Source organism: Nelumbo lutea, chromosome 4, assembly GCF_056320005.1.
Source record: "Nelumbo lutea isolate HS-2025 chromosome 4, American lotus-T2T, whole genome shotgun sequence".
Classification (NCBI taxonomy): domain Eukaryota; kingdom Viridiplantae; phylum Streptophyta; class Magnoliopsida; order Proteales; family Nelumbonaceae; genus Nelumbo; species Nelumbo lutea.
The window spans coordinates 47,808,137-47,826,532 of record NC_142687.1 but is presented as its reverse complement, the minus strand read 5'-3'; the positions used below and the strand labels follow the sequence as shown (position 1 = coordinate 47,826,532).

At 33.7% G+C, this 18,396-nt stretch overlaps 1 protein-coding gene across 1 annotated transcript; it reads right to left on the bottom strand.

The window, feature by feature from the left end:
• Positions 1 to 151: 151 nt before the first annotated feature.
• Positions 152 to 6,681, bottom strand: LOC148855627 (phenylalanine ammonia-lyase-like). The gene is made up of 3 exons (XM_088986737.1): positions 5,518 to 6,681; positions 2,236 to 2,772; positions 152 to 820 (listed from the first exon to the last, which is right to left on the bottom strand). The coding sequence occupies exons 1-3, from the start codon at positions 6,604 to 6,606 to the stop codon at positions 281 to 283; spliced, it is 2,166 nt and encodes a 721-aa protein (XP_088842863.1). The 5' UTR covers positions 6,607 to 6,681; the 3' UTR covers positions 152 to 280.
• Positions 6,682 to 18,396: the final 11,715 nt, after the last annotated feature.

The following is an 18,396-nucleotide window of genomic DNA, read 5'->3' as shown; positions in this document are numbered from 1 at the left end:
CAACAACAAATTAAATAATTTTCTTAAACAATTAAACAAACATAAGATGCTGCCACGTGGCAAGAATGAATAATCCAATCTAGTCTTCCACATAGGTTCCTCCTCTCTGTACAAAATGTGTAGCTGGCCATTTGAGTTATGAGCAAAATCATTAAAGCAACTTGAAAAGGCTTATATTTTCACACATCTATAATTTATTTGGAATCGCCTCTTCCTACAAACCGTAGAGGAGGAGAAAGAAAAAGTAAAACACAAGAAGGCAACACCAAAGTAAAGCAAATTAAAATGGCCCAGGCCTCTGGGGCCATCCATTCAAGCACTCCATCAATGGAGCAGCCAGTTTGCCATCGCAGATAGCCGCATGGACGGCCTCGATTTGTTCCCCAGGAGACACTTTTCTGGTGCCACTAAGCAGCTGAGTACCAAGCTCTGTACGGACAAACTTGTAGACCGGGTACGACCGGCAATCGGCGATCCTGTTGGGAACCTGTGGGGTTCCGTTATCATATTTGGCACGCGCAATTTTAACTTGGGCATTGAGCTGCGCTTTGAGCTCGGATTCGAACATCTTTATCCGTCCGAAGACACCAGATTTGGGCGACAGCTCCTGCTTAGCATCCGCCTCTGTATGCGAGCTCTGTAGTGAGTGTTCAACGAGGACATGGCGGAGCTTCTGCATGAGAGGGTAGTCGGCACGGCAAGGGTCGTCCACATAGGTAAATACTGGTTCGCTCTCCACTACTTGGAGCAGGTCTTTCTCAACAAATCGGCCAGGGAGCGGCTCACCGTTGGGTCCTGTGCTTAGGGTCTTCTTTGCTACCTGTGCCATGGAATATCAATGAGTTTTAGTTGCTAAGATACATATAATAATATAAGCCCAATTAGTTGGCGTTTGGTATGGTACATGAGAAATTAATTGAATTGAGCGGCTGCACTTTTTTTCTCAAAAAAATCATACCACAATTTTGTGAGTGTTTTGCATGGGACGCGCTTGGATCTCATACCCACAAATTGTTCCCACAATTTTACCCACACGACAATATTGGGAATATCTCCCTTGTCATTAATGGGGAGATTATTCTCAATACACAGGGGTGGTGTTTTATGGGTAGGGGATATGGGAAGGATTTGTCACTAAGAGATCCAAACTGGGTATGGACCTTGCCACGAAAAGGAAAAAAAAAATTGAAAAATTGCAAGATTTCAACTATGATACTAGAAAGACATAGTAGAAAAGCTTGCAACCAATCAACCAAAGAATTGGTAATTAATCATGCGGTATGGTGGTGTTAATTGGTCAAAGCTCTTTTAGAATTCTCTTCTTGACAACATAGATTTTTCCATATCTTACTCATTAGACCAACCCAAGGTTCTAAATATCAATACATGTCGATACGCCGTTAAGGGTGTATCAACCTGTATCAGTGCTTTTTTTTGCGTTTTATTTATTTTTTTTCAAAAGGGTTGGTTTAAGTCCTGACTACCCTCTGAACCATGGCCTGACCTGATACATCCCCTATAGAGGCGTATAGAGGAGGAGTTCAAATCAGACCCCCACAATATTGCTCCCCACAACACATCTCTGCTGTGTATTAAAAGCATCTCCCGATGATGACATCATCATTTCTAAGATTATCATCAAGAAATGTTTCCAAATGGAAATATGATGTGGGATGTTGTGGGGGGACTGATTTGGTCTCATAGAAAATGCCTCGATACAATGCATATCGGCTATATCGATATTTTGAACTTTAGACCAACCCAATTGATTTAGAAAAAGCCAGGGGTGATCATAGCCAGGCTTTGTACCTTTGGTTAAGGCTATAGCTGGGCCCCAGACCAGCCCAGTGTGGGTTCTAGGCCTTGAAACAGTAAGCTGCGGGCCCGTGTTTATATCTATAAATACATCAAATATATAAAATATAAATTATGCATATCATATCACAGATTATATATATATATATAAGACTATATAATGCAATATAAAAAATCATATATAAATATTTTATAACATGGGCTAGGTTGGGCCAGGAGTATTAGGCCCAGGCGCGGCCATAAATTTGTGGGCCTATGCTGGACCTGAACAAAAAAAGAAAAACTAGGCCCAAGGTTGTTGAACCCCAGAAACAGCGGCCCATATTTTAATGAATTAAATTGTATATACTCTTAAAAAAGAAAAGTCAAATAAAAATAACTGTTAGTGTAGCTATGTCAGTGGCTGACTGGAATACACACCTGTGCAACAACGGATTTGACGGTCTGGCGGAGATTCTCCTCAAGATGACGGAGATCAATGGCTTGGCAGAGCGCGGCCAGGTAGGTTGCAGTCATCAACTTGAGGATGTGGATAGCCTCCGCCGACTTCCGGGCGGATACCAAGCCGAGAGAGTTAACATCCTGGTTGTGTTGCTCGGCACTCTGTACATGGGTTGTGACTGGGTTTGCCAAATACTGAAGCTCTGACGTGTATGATGCCATGGCAATCTCAGCACCCTTGAATCCGTAGTCCAGGCTGGGGTCGGGTCCGCCGCTGAGGTTGGAAGGCAGGCCTCCGTTGTAGTAGTCGTTCACTAGCTCAGAGAATTGCGCGAACATCAGCTTTCCGATCGCCGCCACGGCTAGACGTAGATTGTCCATCGCTACACCGACTGGGGTCCCCTGGAAGTTGCCACCGTGGAGGGCTTTGTCTCGGCCCACATCAATAACCGGGTTGTCATTCACCGAGTTTATTTCACGTTGAATCATGTGGGTGGCCATTCTAATCACCTCGATCTGCATCCAACGTAATCAATGTTACTTTGGTTCACAATATTTGACCCTACCCTACCCACCAACCCGTTGCAAACAGATTGACCTTTCCTTGCCCGGCTTGTCCCATCGGTAACCTCTGACCCACTATATCTCTTGTTACAAACTCTAAACCATGCTTTTGAAAATCGGACCGGAATGGATGGTCGGACCATTTGACTTGAGAAGGGACATGGCTCCGGATTCATCTTTAGACCCCAAAACCATCCGACCAGGGTTCTGACCAGATGGTCAAACCATTTGACCCAATGGTTAAAGTGGTTCCATTTCCGGTTTAATTTTCAAAACCATACTCTAAACCTAGGGTTTAGGTTAGGGGCGACCACGAGCTGAGCTTCTCACGAGCTATTTGAGTTCGGCTTAGCTCGGTTTAAACCAAGCTTTGAGCCGAATTCGAGCCTGATATATAGGCTTGTTTGCTAATCGAGCTGAGCTCGAGCCCAGTGAAGCTCGGCTCGTGAGGCTCGCTAATCTAATCTAGCCTATTCTGATAAATAAATATTTTTTATTATCTGCATACATATACATATAAATATATATAATAATTTTTATTATTTATATAGTAATATATAATATTTTTATTTTTATGTATAATAGAAAATATTTTTTATTATTCTTATTTTTTGCATGTAAAATGAAAACATTTTTATATGTGTATATTTATTTTTATATGTATAATAATAAATAATTTTTATAATTCTTAATTTTTTGTATGTTAAATAATATACTTTTTATATTTATAATTTTTATTGCTTAGAAAAAAACTTGGCTTGTAGTCAAGCTTGAGCCAAGTCGAGCTCGTACTTGCAAGCTTTGAACCGAGTCGAGCTCGAGCTCAAGTCTCTAGTTTGAATCGAGCTCGAACCTAACACAATTTCAGCGAGTCGAGCTCGAATAGCCAAGTATTTGGCTTGGCTCGATTCAAATCCATCCCTAGTTAGGGCTGATTTGGATAGGAGTCACCTTGCCATCTAAGTCCAATTCAATTATCAATATCTAACACTCAATTTAGGGTTGTAACTCGTAAAGAGAGATTGGATTTGAAATCATATTGGACTTTCCAAATTCTTGGACAACTCTAATCCAATTAGCTTATATAACATTTTTCATCACCAGCCGAAATCGACTTAGAACTAGAATTGATTTGGCCACTGGTTTTTGGGTCAACAGTTTGAACAAATAGCTCGTTTTGATAAAAAATTAAATAAACTAAAATAAAAAACAGCCATAAATCATTGAACGGGTCAAACGAGTCAATGGTTCGACCACTTGGGTCAATAAATTATTAACAAATTCAACGATTTTTGGTTTGGGATTGAATTTGGAATAAAATAGAACTAATTACTTGAACGATTCCTAGGTTTAACAATCCAACCATCCGAATCAACAACGGTTCGAAAACATTGGGTGCGATGGATAAGTTGTCCCACCGATGGTGGGACTTTGAATCCCCACTATTATCAAAGAAAAGAGATATTAATATAATGTTGTATTGTTCACCTAAAAAGTAATGACCCGTAAGGGTGTCAAGTAGTGATTAATACTAAAAGAATATAACAATTTTCTTCATGCTTCAAGTCTAGAGAGGAGTGAATTTTTATTATTATTCTTTTTATTTTCTACAATTTTCACTATTATAAACGTTTTTTATTATTTTCTATCTAATATTTTCATTTCTTATACTAATTTTTGTTTTTTAAAAGAATTTTAATTTGTTTAAGAGATTTTAATTATGGATAATAAGTCAATTATTCAACTGCCACCACATGGATAATAAGTGCAGTTGATTTGATTAGCCACGAGCAAATTATCCGAATTTTAGCTCTTATTTATTATATAACTTTTCAAGTTAAATTAAATAGATGGACTTTGATTGTATGTATTAATGTAATAAATATGTATTAACCTTAACCATCTCGCCCAATGTTTTCGAGCCGCTGTTGATCCAGATGGTTAGATCATTCAGACCGAAAATCATCTAAGCATCCGATTCCATTTTACCTCAAACATGGTATTTGTTCAAAATCCTTTGAATTGGTGAATTACTCATTGATTCGGGCGATTAAATCATTGATTCATTTAATGGTTTTTTCTTTCGTTTTTTATTTTAATTAATTTTTAATTTTTAAAATTTTTTATCAAAACAGAATATTCGTTCAAACCATCGACCTAGAAATCGGTGGTAGAACAGTTTCGAATCAGTTTTTTAAACATTGATCTCGCCAACTTTTCATAACCCTGAGTGGGCCCCTCTTTCATTTATGGTCACGCTCATCATCTGATTGTCTGATATAACTACAACCCAACGTTTTTAAAAATGACTCGGAAAATGGAACCGTTCTAGGCATTGGTTTCTAGGTTAACGGTCCGACCATCCGGTTCGAACAGATGATTTGTTCTATCAACAAAATTAAAAATAATTAAAAAATAAAAAAATGGTAAAAAACCATTGAATAGATTGACGGGTCGACCGCCCATGTCAACGGTTTATTGACTTTTTCAACTGTTTTTTACCAAATTCCGGGTTTTGAATAAAACAGAACCGGTTGCCTGGACGGTTCCCGGGCCGAACGGTCCGACCGTCCGGGTCAACGAAGGTTTGAAAACGTTGCTACAACCTACACATTACGTGCACCATGTGCATGTATCGATCGACAGCCGACCTCTTTCAACCGTCCGATCGAGAGCTTAAGTATAGAGTAATCATACCTGTGGGCCCAGCCACTGGGGAGAAGTACGAAGAGCATATCGGTCTTGTTTCGGCTTCTGCAAGGGATTGTATTCGTGAAGCTTTGCCGCATTCTTAATCAAGCCGCTTCCGGCGAGAACGTACTCCATCATTGCCGCCGCCTCCATCTGACCCGGATGGTGCTTCAGCCGGTGAGTCAACGGATCCGTGAACTCCGGCTTCCCCAGCATCACTTCGCAGAACATCGCCGATGAGATCTCAGACGCCACCGCCAGGACGTTAGCGTCGTAACACACGATAGCCCCCAGCGCTGCTCCCACTGCCGTTCCGTTGACTATGGCTAACCCCTCCTTTGGTTGTAACTCGAATGGCTTCTCCAATCCCACGCGCCGGAGAGCTTCCGCTCCGGAGATCAGATCGCCTGTGCATGTACGGACCTTGGAGTTGGGACGCCCGGTGATTACTCCTGCAATGTAGGACAACGGGACGAGGTCGCCGGAGGCTGTGATTGTGCCGCGGAGGGGGAGTAACGGTGTCAGGCCAGCGTTGAGGAGGTCCTTGACGGTACTAAGTATGTCCCATCTGATGCCCGAGTAGCCTTGAAGAAGAGTGTTGGTACGTACAAGCATGGCTGCTCGGGCAACATCGCCGGGGAGCTCGTTTCCGTCTCCGGCAATGACGCCGGCGTTTAAGAATCTGATAAGCTCCCGCTGAAGATCAACCCCTTGGTTCGTCCGGCGGTGCGAGGTGGCGCCGAAACCGGTTGTGACGCCATAAGTGTCGGTACCTTTGCAGGACTGAGCCGAGACCCAGGCAGCGCTCTCTTGCACCCGGAACTTGGCAGTGTCGGCGTCGAGTCGGACTTCGACGTCGGCTTGGCGACGAGCGACGGCGACGACGTCTGCGACTTGGAGGTTCTGACCTTGCAAGTTGACTGAGTTGGTTCGACTGAATCGATCGATCATGCACTTCACTTCTTCATAGTGCGAACCTTGGAGCTCCTTGGCCGCCTTGGCCCAGTTCAAAGGATCCTCCTCGCACATGCTGCATGGAAGGACTTTGATCTGCGAGTGCGAGCCATTCTGCACTATCTCGGCCCCTGCAACCATGGTGACACGTGCAAGAGGTTCGAGACAGAGAGAGAGAGAGAGCGGAGGACCGGAGATTGAGGGATAGAACTGGGTAAAGAGGTAGAAGAAGAGATGGGTTTAATAGAGAGAGAGAGAGTGTGTGTGTGTGCGGTGAGAGGAAATGCCACGAAAGGAAGGAGGATGGGTTGAAGGGAGGGTGTGTCGTGGGGAGATCTGAGCGTTTGGTTCTCTACCTTCCACCACGGTTTGGTCGTTGAGAGTGGGAGATTGGGTTCGCACGTGAGAGAAGCGGTGGTTGTCGCAGCCGTCATCGTGCGTTCAACACTAACAACTTCCAACTCCAACTGTTCAACAGCCCTTCCCCCTCCCTCTCCACATATTCCAACTACTTCGTGCTTCGCATGTGCTTACCTATCTCTTCCTAGCCGATAGGTAATAGTTAATAGCAAGGTGTGTAGGGTATCTAGCATGTTTCTGCTATTTCTTAATTATGTGCGGCTTTGGTTTTTGATAGGTAGGTAACAATTGCATTTTCAAGAATAAACACTAAAACCAGCGACGAAAGTGAAACATGTGTTTGAGATTATTGAGTTAGAAGTTGGTGCCAGTTCGTTCCTTTTAAATTTTATATCTTAATAGAAATCTTTAAATTTTAAGAGAAAAAGTGGTTGTCCGATTCTTTTTTTTCTTATTTTTTGAAGTTCAATTATACAATTTTTTATTTTTCAATGATACTCTAAAAAAGATAAACAAAAATTCTCATATATGGAGTCAAAATAGATAATTGATAATTTTCAGAATTCAGAATTCAGAACAATATTCTTTGCATTCAGAGTTTAGAGAAAAGAAAAGTTTATCAATGCCAATATACTTCTTAATGTAATTATTGCACTTGCAGATGTCAGGTTTTCAGAGCAAATGAACAAGCCCTTAGAATGTCATTTTGCATGGAAAATCATGGCAAGATGTATATCAGTAAATTGCATATTAAAACTAGGGGTGTCAACGGTATTCAAAAATCTAATTTCAAATTCGAGATTCAACATAATCAAATCAAATTTGGATAATTTAAATATATAATCGATTGAATTTGGATACCTTATCCATACCGAATAGTTAATCGTATTTGAATTCAGATCTAACCTGATTTGACTCGATAAATATCTAAATTCAACCGATTATTTAATTCTTTTATATAATATATAAAATATTTAAATATTTTATATAGCTTATATATATAATAGTTAAATTATATAAATAATTTATATAAATAAAATATTTATTTTATATATTTATTAATTACCTAAAATAGTTAATTGGTTGAATTCAAACCGGATTTGGATAATGAATTTTCTAATCGGATTCGAATTCTGATATTGCATAATTCCATTCAAATTCAATCCATTTACACCCATACTTAAAACTTTATAACTATGTTTTTCATTATTTTTAAGACCATTTTACTCTTTTCTTTAAAACTTTTAAAACTTAAAAGTTCTTCCCTATTTTCATTTAAGCTTCTCAAGACCCAACAATCTCAAGCATGTTGCATTAGGTCCTTGGCCAAATCATTATCCTATCTAGTCCACTATTCTACCACCACAACATACAAAAGTGAGTGTGATCGCTTGTGACATTTGTTTTAAAAACAAAATGACTATTCAAAGAATCGAATTGAACATAAAATCAGAAAAGGGAGAGGTTCATGGATTAGAGGTTTAACTATAAAGCGAAGGTATTATTGCACCTAAATGTGGTGGATAGATGGTTAGTTCTTTAAGTTTTAGTGCAATTGACTAGGGATCAAACCTCATAACTTCCATCTTCTTTAAAATACATATTTATTAAAGTAGTACATGCATTAAATATTTATAAGTGAACGTAAACAATAAAGGGGATTAATGGTAAAAAGTCAATATACATGAAGGAAGGTCATGGGTTTAAATTAGACATGTTCATTGGTCAGGTCGGGCTGGGTTCGGGTTGGGCTTTGTATATGTATCAAAAGAATACACTCAGGCCCGAGCCCGACCCTCATATAAAGCCCGAAGCTCGGGCCCGGGCCCGAGCCCAACCAAAAATTTGAAAATAGATTTTTTTTCTTTTTTATTCAATAAAAAGTGTTTTATTTATATTAAAAACCTTTAAAACTCAAAAATAATAAACATCTCACTATTATATATATTATTTTTATCATTTAGTATATAGTATCAAGTCGAGCTCGGGCCTAGGCCGCTCGACCCAAAAAAAGTCGGGCCTAGTCCATGGGCCTAAAATTATGACAAAGCTCGACTTAATAACAGGTCGGGCCGGGATAGCCCGTCGGGCTACCCGGTCTATGAACATGTCTAATTTAAATCTTATTACTTGCATTTTGAAAATTTTATATATTTAAGACTCGAGTTGTTTTAAGAAACTAAGATCAATTCATTGATTTTTTGGTTAAACTAATGGGTCATCTGGTATTAAGCAGTTCTCTATGCAATCCAATTTAAGAAACTAAGATCAATTCAATTGATTTCCTAAAATTATTGATTTTAACTTGTTTTCCTCCCCAACAACGACAATAATTAGTTGTTTCTCCATAAATGGCAACAATTTAAAACTAGGGATGTCAATTTTCCCCACTAAATTGAGGCCCCTATCCAATGTGCCCAGAACGGGGTGAATTTTCCTCGACCTTAAATGGGGATGGGTCGGGTTCAAGGATTTTTTTTTTACCTTGAACTAGGGATGGGGTCTACATATAAATTCCTAAACCAGCCTCACCCAATGGTAAATTACATCATTACCCTTTAAATGTTATAGGTGTGAAAAGTAATGATCACAAAAGTTGTTCATTAATCATTAATCCAAAATTTCTGGTAGCCATTTGAAAACTAGGTGGCCTAATGGACTTTGTAACTTCACGTTTGAAGAAAAAATGCTACCAATAACTCAACCGTCAAGAAACAAACAAGACAAGTTTGTTTTAAATTGTCAAGTTACTTGGAAAAAGAAATTTTAAATTGTAGAAAAAATAATTACACTTGTAAAGATTAAGTCTTACCAAAACATCATTCATCAATACTTAATTACACTTGTTTCATTGTTATTGAGAATTCTAAATCAAAGAAACAAATATTAGAATGTAACCCAAAAAATTATATATGTTATAAATAATATCAAGAAATAAGGTTTATTCACAAGACCACAAATATTATCTTATGAGATTTCTTCATATTTTTCCACTTCATGCATAGCTTCTCAAACATCAATTGGGATTGATTTGGACCGTAACCAATCTTGGCCACAAATTAAAGCCTCCACCATTTTCGGAGATAGTGAACTCCTAAATAGATCAAATAAATGCTTACTTGTGTTGAATGCCAATTTAGAAAAAACTATAGAAATTGGTATGACCAAGACATCCCTTGCTATTTGGTAAAGTATATGATACTTTTGAGAATTCATTTTCCACCTAATCAAAATGTCAAATGAATTGCTTGGCTTTTCATAATTCTCTAACAAATACCTTGTAATCTCATATTTGTTTTCTACACTTTCTTCATTTTCTAAGTGATTTGCAAATTGAGATGCTAAGAATCTCCATGTATCCTCTTCATTATCATCAAAATCCATTTCATTAGAAGTTTACTTGAACTTGATGCTTCATGTCTAGCATTAGAATTTGAATTACATTCATGATTATAATAACGGTAAAATAAACAATTAAGAGTTGCCTCTACTCTCTCGTTCGTCTCTCTAGCCCTTAAGCTATCATATATTTGACCAAAACAAAACTTCACATATTTTAATTTGTAACAATGATCCAAAGCAATGACAACATATAGTAAAAAATTCAGATTTTTAATGTTCTCCTAATATTTATAAAATTTCATTTCATGCGCTCTGCTATAGAACTCAAGAGACTATCTCCCTTTTAAACAAACGAACCAACATAGTTTTCAATGCCACGAGTTCAAGAACTTCACAAAGCATCTGGCATTGTCTCAAGAGACTATCTCCCTTTTCCTCTCCTATTCCCGCCTCCACTCTCCTCATTTTCATCTTCATCACCACATTCAAAATATAAGAGGTATTTTGGGTCATCATCCCTTAATTAGTCAAAAGCTCTTTCAAATTTTTTAGCAACTTTCAACATCAAATATGTAGAATTCCACATAGTCTCAACATTAAGGCATACAAGATTCTTATTTTATATTTTCTCGCTTTTACAACATTTTTTGAAAGTTTGAAGCCTAGATGGAGATGATCTCACACATCTTATTGCATTTTGGATTTTGAGAATAGACTCAAGTCTTCGAATCAATCTTTCACCACTAAATTCACAATATGAGCATAACATCTTAAATATATGAATTCATGTTCTAAGATGGTGCATTTTCAATCCCTAGTTATTTTTAAATATCTAATTGCACCATCATTAGAATTTGCATTATCAACAGTAATTGTAAAAATACCATCAACCCCATTCTAACAAGTACTCTTAATAATCTTACCAATTGTTTTTCTCTTGTGATTAGGAATTTGGCAAAAAGTTTATTTGGTTTTTGTTCAAGTTCTATTCACTATCAATCCAATGTGCAATCAAGCACATATAATTTAAATTCTAGATTGATGACCAAGTATCAATGGTAAGACATAAATGTTGATTTTTCATCACTTTTTGTGGTTCCATCTTCTCTTCAAGAAAAATTTTCATGCAATCTCTAAAAACTATGATACAAGATGTGACTGTAAACTTAGGTTGCAAAGTTCGAGAGTAGTTCTTAATTCCCCCTCTATAATCATAAAAGGTAATTCATCAATTATAACCATTTTAGCAAGCTCCTTTCTATCTTCCTCAATACTAAATGTCACTACTTTTATTTTATTAGTAGTGAGACCATCATCTCCTCCTTCATTTTTAGGCTCAAAATACATTGTCTTTTACCTTTAATCAATCCTATAGAGATATTGCATGCACTATTGCTGCAAATGACTCTACATGTTACTAGTGCCATAATTTTTTGTGTCACATGTGTAACATTATCCTCCATTTTAGTGAAAATGTGCGTGGTATTTTAGTTTCTTAAGATGAAGATCTCTAATGAAACAGATAAAGGAAAAAGTAACTAATTAATTTTAATAAAAAATTATAATATTATTTTTTATCCTACATAAATAAAACTACAATATATAAAAATATGTTTTAGAATATATATTTTGAAAATGTAATTAAAATTGATATATATATATATATATATATATATATATATATATATATATATATATATACTTCTAATATATTTCAATGAGAATATATTTTTTGGAAATACATTTAAAACATAAATATATATAAGAAATATACATATTGTAAAACTAAAATATATATCTGATTTATTTTAGAATATATATTTTATATATTTATTATTTAAAACTAAAATATCTATATCTAAATAATTAAATATCTATTTATATTTAAGTTTATTTCTTTTCAGTTTTTATGCAAAATTGAAATATCTACATTTAATAGTTTTAAATATAAAATACATATTTAAATTAAAATCAAAATATATATTTAAATATTTTAGGATTTAAATACAAAATTGATGTTTTTTTTTTGTGAAAAATATATCATAAATAACCAGATTTTTTCAAAGCTTAAACAAAACACAAATAAAACATATCAACTTTTAACATACATTAAAATTTAAAATATTAAATAAAAAAAGAAAATACTAACCTATGAATGTGATGCTTGAGTCTTGAGAAGTTGAAAGTTGAGAGAATGAGAGTTGAGAAGATGGGAGATTTGTAGTTGTAATGGTGGTGGATGAAACTTGAAAGAAGCCTTAAGAGTGCTTGAGAAGGTGGAGCAAGAAATGACGAATATTGAAATTTGAAAGAATTAAAGAAAAATCAGGATTCAAAATTCTAGGACTCCTATTTCTCTATTTGGTGTAAAGCATACTTAGAAAGTAGAACATCTCTTTTACTCTTTCAAAAAATGCAAGAAGCCAAGACTCTAAGTTTCCAATGTGTCCATTCTTTTTTACTCTTTTCTCCCCATAGCCATATTTAATGTTTACTATTTGGTGTAAAATTTCCTACTCAAAAAAGGAAAACAATCCTAAAGACAAAAGTAATTCCCATTTAGCTAATGTTTTATTATTATTTAATGAGTAGCTAATTAGAAAAAAGAAAGTACGATAGGGATTATCTAGTTAGGGAAATACTAGGAAATTAGAAACTAATTAACTCGATTTGGTTTAGTTCAGTTTCAATTTTCACACATGAAAACCGAAATCGAACCGAATTATCAAATTATTCCTCTTCATAACTCGAAACTGACTAGTGGTGATAAAAAACCAACCAAATCGGGTTAGATCAGGCCGGTTTGTTCAGTTTGACATTGTTTGTGAATAACATTGAAAGGCACAATCTAAGAAGATAGTCATATTTATTATGTTAGATCATTTAAAAAAATAACTATTGAATGACAAGTTAAGTCAATTTGTAGCTAGTATAATAAGAAGCTTGGTGGGAATAAAAAATGAAACCAAACACTTGCATAAGCATTTCCAAATATGTCCAATGCATATTCAATCGGATATAAGGCAACAAATTTTGGGGAACAAGTCAAAATAAGAAGGATGAATAATTTAAAGTCACATACACCACATTTAATCCAAAAATCTCAATAAGAGAACTGGGAGAACTTGCTAATATGATTATTTTATATGACTATCATTTCTTTATGATCAATCACACTGGATTTAGGATGTATTCATATGGTCTTCAACTTATTATTGCAATAGTTTCAAAAACATAATTAAAAAATATATTCTAAAGGTTTTTAGGCAAGAGAAGAAAAAAATAATTAAGTTGTTAGAAAAGAATGAAAGCAGAGTAACCATTACAACTAACATGTGGACCACTAATAATTAGAAGAAAGAGATTATGATCATCATAAAACATTCCATTAGTGTTGATTAAGTTCTATAAAGTTGAATTATAATGTATGCCTTTTAATATAATAATTCAATACTACCATTTATTATGCTTAAGTAAGTTGTGCCATTTTTTATATTTACTATCGTTGCTTACCTTTTCTTCACTTGTAATCTATTGTTTTAGGTTTATTTATGTGTCATGCCCACACACAAAAGAGGTTTTTGTAGATATGCTAGTAGAATGTTTTTTATATTAAAATATGGATAGAAAGTTATTATCCACAATTACTATTGATAATTATATTACAAATAATATCATTTTTTATATTAAAATATTGATAATAAGAAATTATTTATTGATTGTAAAACTAGATTGAATTCAACATATAAAATACTTCATTTTACTATAATTTATAAGGATTTTTCTCCCACTTAAGACAATGTGAACCATAATATAAATGTTTACAAAGTGAGGAAGAGTAGGAATTGGCAAAGAAAATTTATGAGATGTTAAAGTTGTTTTATAATGCGATTGGATAATTCTTGGGGACTAAGTTCATGATAAATTTATATTTTCCCAAATTTTCCAAAACCAGAATAGCATTACCTCCGTGGCTTAGATGTTCATGTGAAATTGTAAAGAAAATGGCATTAAAAATGTTGGAAAAATTTTACAAATATTAGTGTGTGATTAATGGCATTTTGGGTTTGGTAGTAATATTGGATCTAAGATATAAGATAAAAATTGATAGAATTTTATTTTCTTATAATATATGGGTATAATGCATTTGATGAAATTGAGAGGATTCATCAATTGTGTTATGACTTATTTTATGAGTTTCAATCCAAATCTAAAGATAAAGAAGTTGGACATGGTAATAAAACTTTAATTAATCTAACATCATATCTCGATGAAGATTCTTGCACTTATGACATTATAAATAGTAATGATTTTGATATAAATGATGAGGTATATGATTTAAAATGATTATTATTGAATTTTATATTAGTCTCTATATATTTACTATTGCCTTTTAATTATCTTAGGAAAATTGGATTGTGGATTGAAATAGAACATTGTTTGATTTAGATAGATGGTTTATTTTTTTGTGAATTGTTGAGACTTAAGATACAAAGTTATTTGATAATGTTTGTTGTGATATGCAATTACTTTAAATTAAAAAGCAAGAGTAAGTATATGGAGACTAAGTAAAAAATTATTTTTACTTATATATAATGTTCATTAATAATCATTTTAAATTATATACCTCAACATCTATATCAAAATCATTATTATTGATGGTCTTATAAGTGCAAGGATCTACACCAATAGGAGCATCTACATAAAAGAAGAAAGTAAATTTTAAAGTTGAACTGATGAACATTCAATTTTTTTTTTATAAATAAAACTTCAATTTAAATAACATTACCTTTAATTTCATATGCCAACCAATTTTAAGCACATATAAATGCCTTCAATGTCATGACATGAAGTCTACTACAATGTAAACTTATTAACCTTGTCCTAATGAAAAAGGTAGGTTTTAAAATAACTATTAAAATAGGAATATCTAACATTTCCTTGGCAATTATTTGTAAGGTAAGATACTTGAATTTATTTGACTTACACAAAGCGAAAATATCAAAACTTTGAGTTCTAAGCAATATATTTTCTTCTGAATAATGATCAAATTCTAACTTCACAACCACATTACTTTAACTCTTACTAACAAACAAATCATAATTGGAAATTGGATCTTATATTTTCATATCAATAATTTCAGATGTATAAGTTAGATTAATTAAAGCTGTATTACTATGTCTAAGTTCTTTATTCTTGGATTTGATTTGGTACTCATGAAGTCATAACATAATTGATGAGTCATCTCAATCACATCTATTACACCATCTTCATATATCATAAGAAAATAATATTATTAACTTTATATTATATCATGGGTCCAACACTGATACTACACCCAAAATGTCATTAACTACACACCATACTTGTTAAATTTCTCGAACAACTTTAATGTCATTTTCCTTATAATCCTAAATAAATATTTAAGCTATAGGAATAATACTATTCTAACTTCACAAACTTTGAAAAAATATAAAATTGTTGTGAGATACTTAATCTTTGATAATAATTTAGTACATTATAAAATAATTTTATCCTCTTACAATTTTTTTTCCAATTTCCACACTCACTAGGCAAACATTTATATTGTGATACAACGTTGTCTTAAATGAGAAAATATCCTTATAAATCAAAACAATATGAAATATTTTATATATTGATTTTCATATATTTTTACAATCAAGTGAGTTCTTCCTACTTTGATTTGTAATTGTTGGGATATTTTTTCAATTTTTTACTATCTTTTAGGGTCATTTTTCAATACACAATATTATTACGAATTCTTAATGGTATCTCCAAGCATAACTAGTCCCACATATGCAAGAATCTTTCATACAACGTAACTCAAGATAGTTCTTCCATAATATCGTTGAAAATTATATCATTTATTATATAATTATCAACAACAATTAAAAACAACATTATATCATAATCCAATATAAAAACATTCTATTAACATATCTATAAAACCTCTTTTATGTGTGGATAAGTCATATAAATAAAATTAGAAGGAAAAAAATCTAAGCAACAATACTAAATATAAAACATGGCATAACTTACTTAAGAATACAAAATACTAGTAACGAATTATTATATTAAAAGGCATACCTTATAATTCAACTTCGTAGAACCTGATCAACATCAATGACTTGTGTTGTGATGGCCATGAACATTTTTTTTGATTATTAGCGATACACAAGTTAGTTGTGATGGCTACTCTACTCTAATTCCTTTGCAGCAACTTAATTATTATTATTTTTTTCTTGCTAAAAAATCTTCAAAGCATCTTTAATTGTGTTTTTTTAAACCACTGTAGAAATACGTTAAAGACTATATGAATTCCTCCTAAATCCAATGTGGTTGACCATAGAAAGGAGATAATCATATAAAATAATCATATTAGCAAGTTCTCTCTTAAAATTTTTGGATTAAAGGTGATGTATGTGAGTTTCAACTTTTCATCATTCTTATTTTGACTTGTCCCCCAAAATTTGTTACCCTATATCATATTTATTACGCCTTAAACACCTTTTGAAATGCTGATGCAAATGTTTGGTTCCATTTTTTGAGTCCCTACCAAACTTCTTATTATAGTAGTTAGAATCCGCCTCGATTTGTCTTTCAATAGTTGTTTTTTTAAATGATGTCATGTAATAAATATGACTATTTTCTTAGATGGTGCTTCTGAAGTTTTAGTACTTAAACCTTATTTATCAGCATCATTACTAGAGTTTAAATGTTGAACTCTTGTAATTGTATCATTTAGGATTAAAGCAAGAGACATGATAACACTTTGGCTAACTAGTAGAGAGTTCATATAATGAACTAATTTGACATTAGAAAAAACTATTGCTAAAGAAGAAAAGAATACAATAATTCAAAAATTTCAAACATAAAGCATGGCAAATAAGAGTAAACAAGATAATGATGATAAAAGATTGAACCAATGTGACTAAAATAATTTCATGTTTGACTAAAACCTTATGGAAATCATACAAAAGTAAAAAGGAAAAATGTGAAATCTATGGCCAAGACAAACATGGTACATTAAGTTACTACAACAAGATATGTAGAATGATGTACAGTAGCAACTAACATGCAGAAGTTTATTTCTAGAATCATGAATAAGAATTGAATTTTGATGTAAATGAGCACATGTCAATTGTCACGCAAAAGTTTATAGATGTTGGCTACAAAATATAATTTTCTTAATTTGTAGTGATCACAAGTATATCAATAATATAGTAGAAATGAAAGGCTCATATAAGACTTGTTGACCTAAATTAAAATAAACAAATAACATCTTAATAACTTAAAAAAATAAATTTGAGAAACTTCTATATATGAAAAGTAAACATATAACAAAAGAACCTTAAAGAGGGGATCTACTCTTGGGCTTCACCATTTCAATAACTTAAAAAATAAGTATGAATATTTAGGTGTATACGTCTAGTGCCTACAAACTCCTTAAAACCAATATTGACTATCCCCTATTTTCTTTTAGGAGATCATCATCACTATATGAATCATATTTTGCCATCCATTCATTGTTAATTTGTTATTACATGGGTTAATAAAATCACTAATCTCTTTGAATAATTAAGATTAAGAGAGGTAGGGAGAAGTAGTTGATACATCAATCAAATAATTTGTCCACCACCCAAACAAAGGAGAGTCTCGACTCTAGATTCTAGAAGACAAAATTGCTGCTATTACTTGCAATTTCAAACCCGTCCACTTTTGCTTACTAAGTTTAAAGAATTGATTTCAAAATTTTTGATTTATCCATTTGGGAGTTCCTTTATCACTATCAAAGGGAAGAGTTTTGTCACTTTTTGGGTTTTGGCTTTTGGAATTTAGACTGATTTGGGGGAAATGTCGAAGTCTGGAAACTAAAAGACAAAGGTCCAAAACCTAAGACTAAGAGCCATGTGCCATGTCATCACTCAACACCTATATTACATATATAAAGGGTAATAATGCAATTTACCACCGGGTTCAAGGCGGGTTTGGGGATTTACATGCAAACCCCATCATTAGTTCAAGGTAAAAGAAAATCCCTAAACCTAACTTGTTCCCACTTAAGGTTGGGGAAAATCTACCTCGTTCGAGGTGGGTCGGATCAATGCCTCGGTTTAGTGGGGAGAATTTCCATCATTACTTTCTTCTCAAGTGAATAATTATAAAAAGGATTAGTAGAGAACCTTTGTATCATAACTAATAATGGTG

Bases quoted from the DNA above. Each gene is read 5' to 3' on its own strand.
- LOC148855627 (XM_088986737.1), bottom strand. From the start codon at position 6,606: ATGGTTGCAGGGGCCGAGATAGTGCAGAATGGCTCGCACTCGCAGATC. The intron at 2,773-5,517 runs GTATGATTACTC...CGTTGGATGCAG, and splicing joins CCCAGTGGCTGGGCCCACAG to ATCGAGGTGATTAGAATGGC. The intron at 821-2,235 runs GTGTGTATTCCA...TCCATGGCACAG, and splicing joins TCAAATCCGTTGTTGCACAG to GTAGCAAAGAAGACCCTAAG.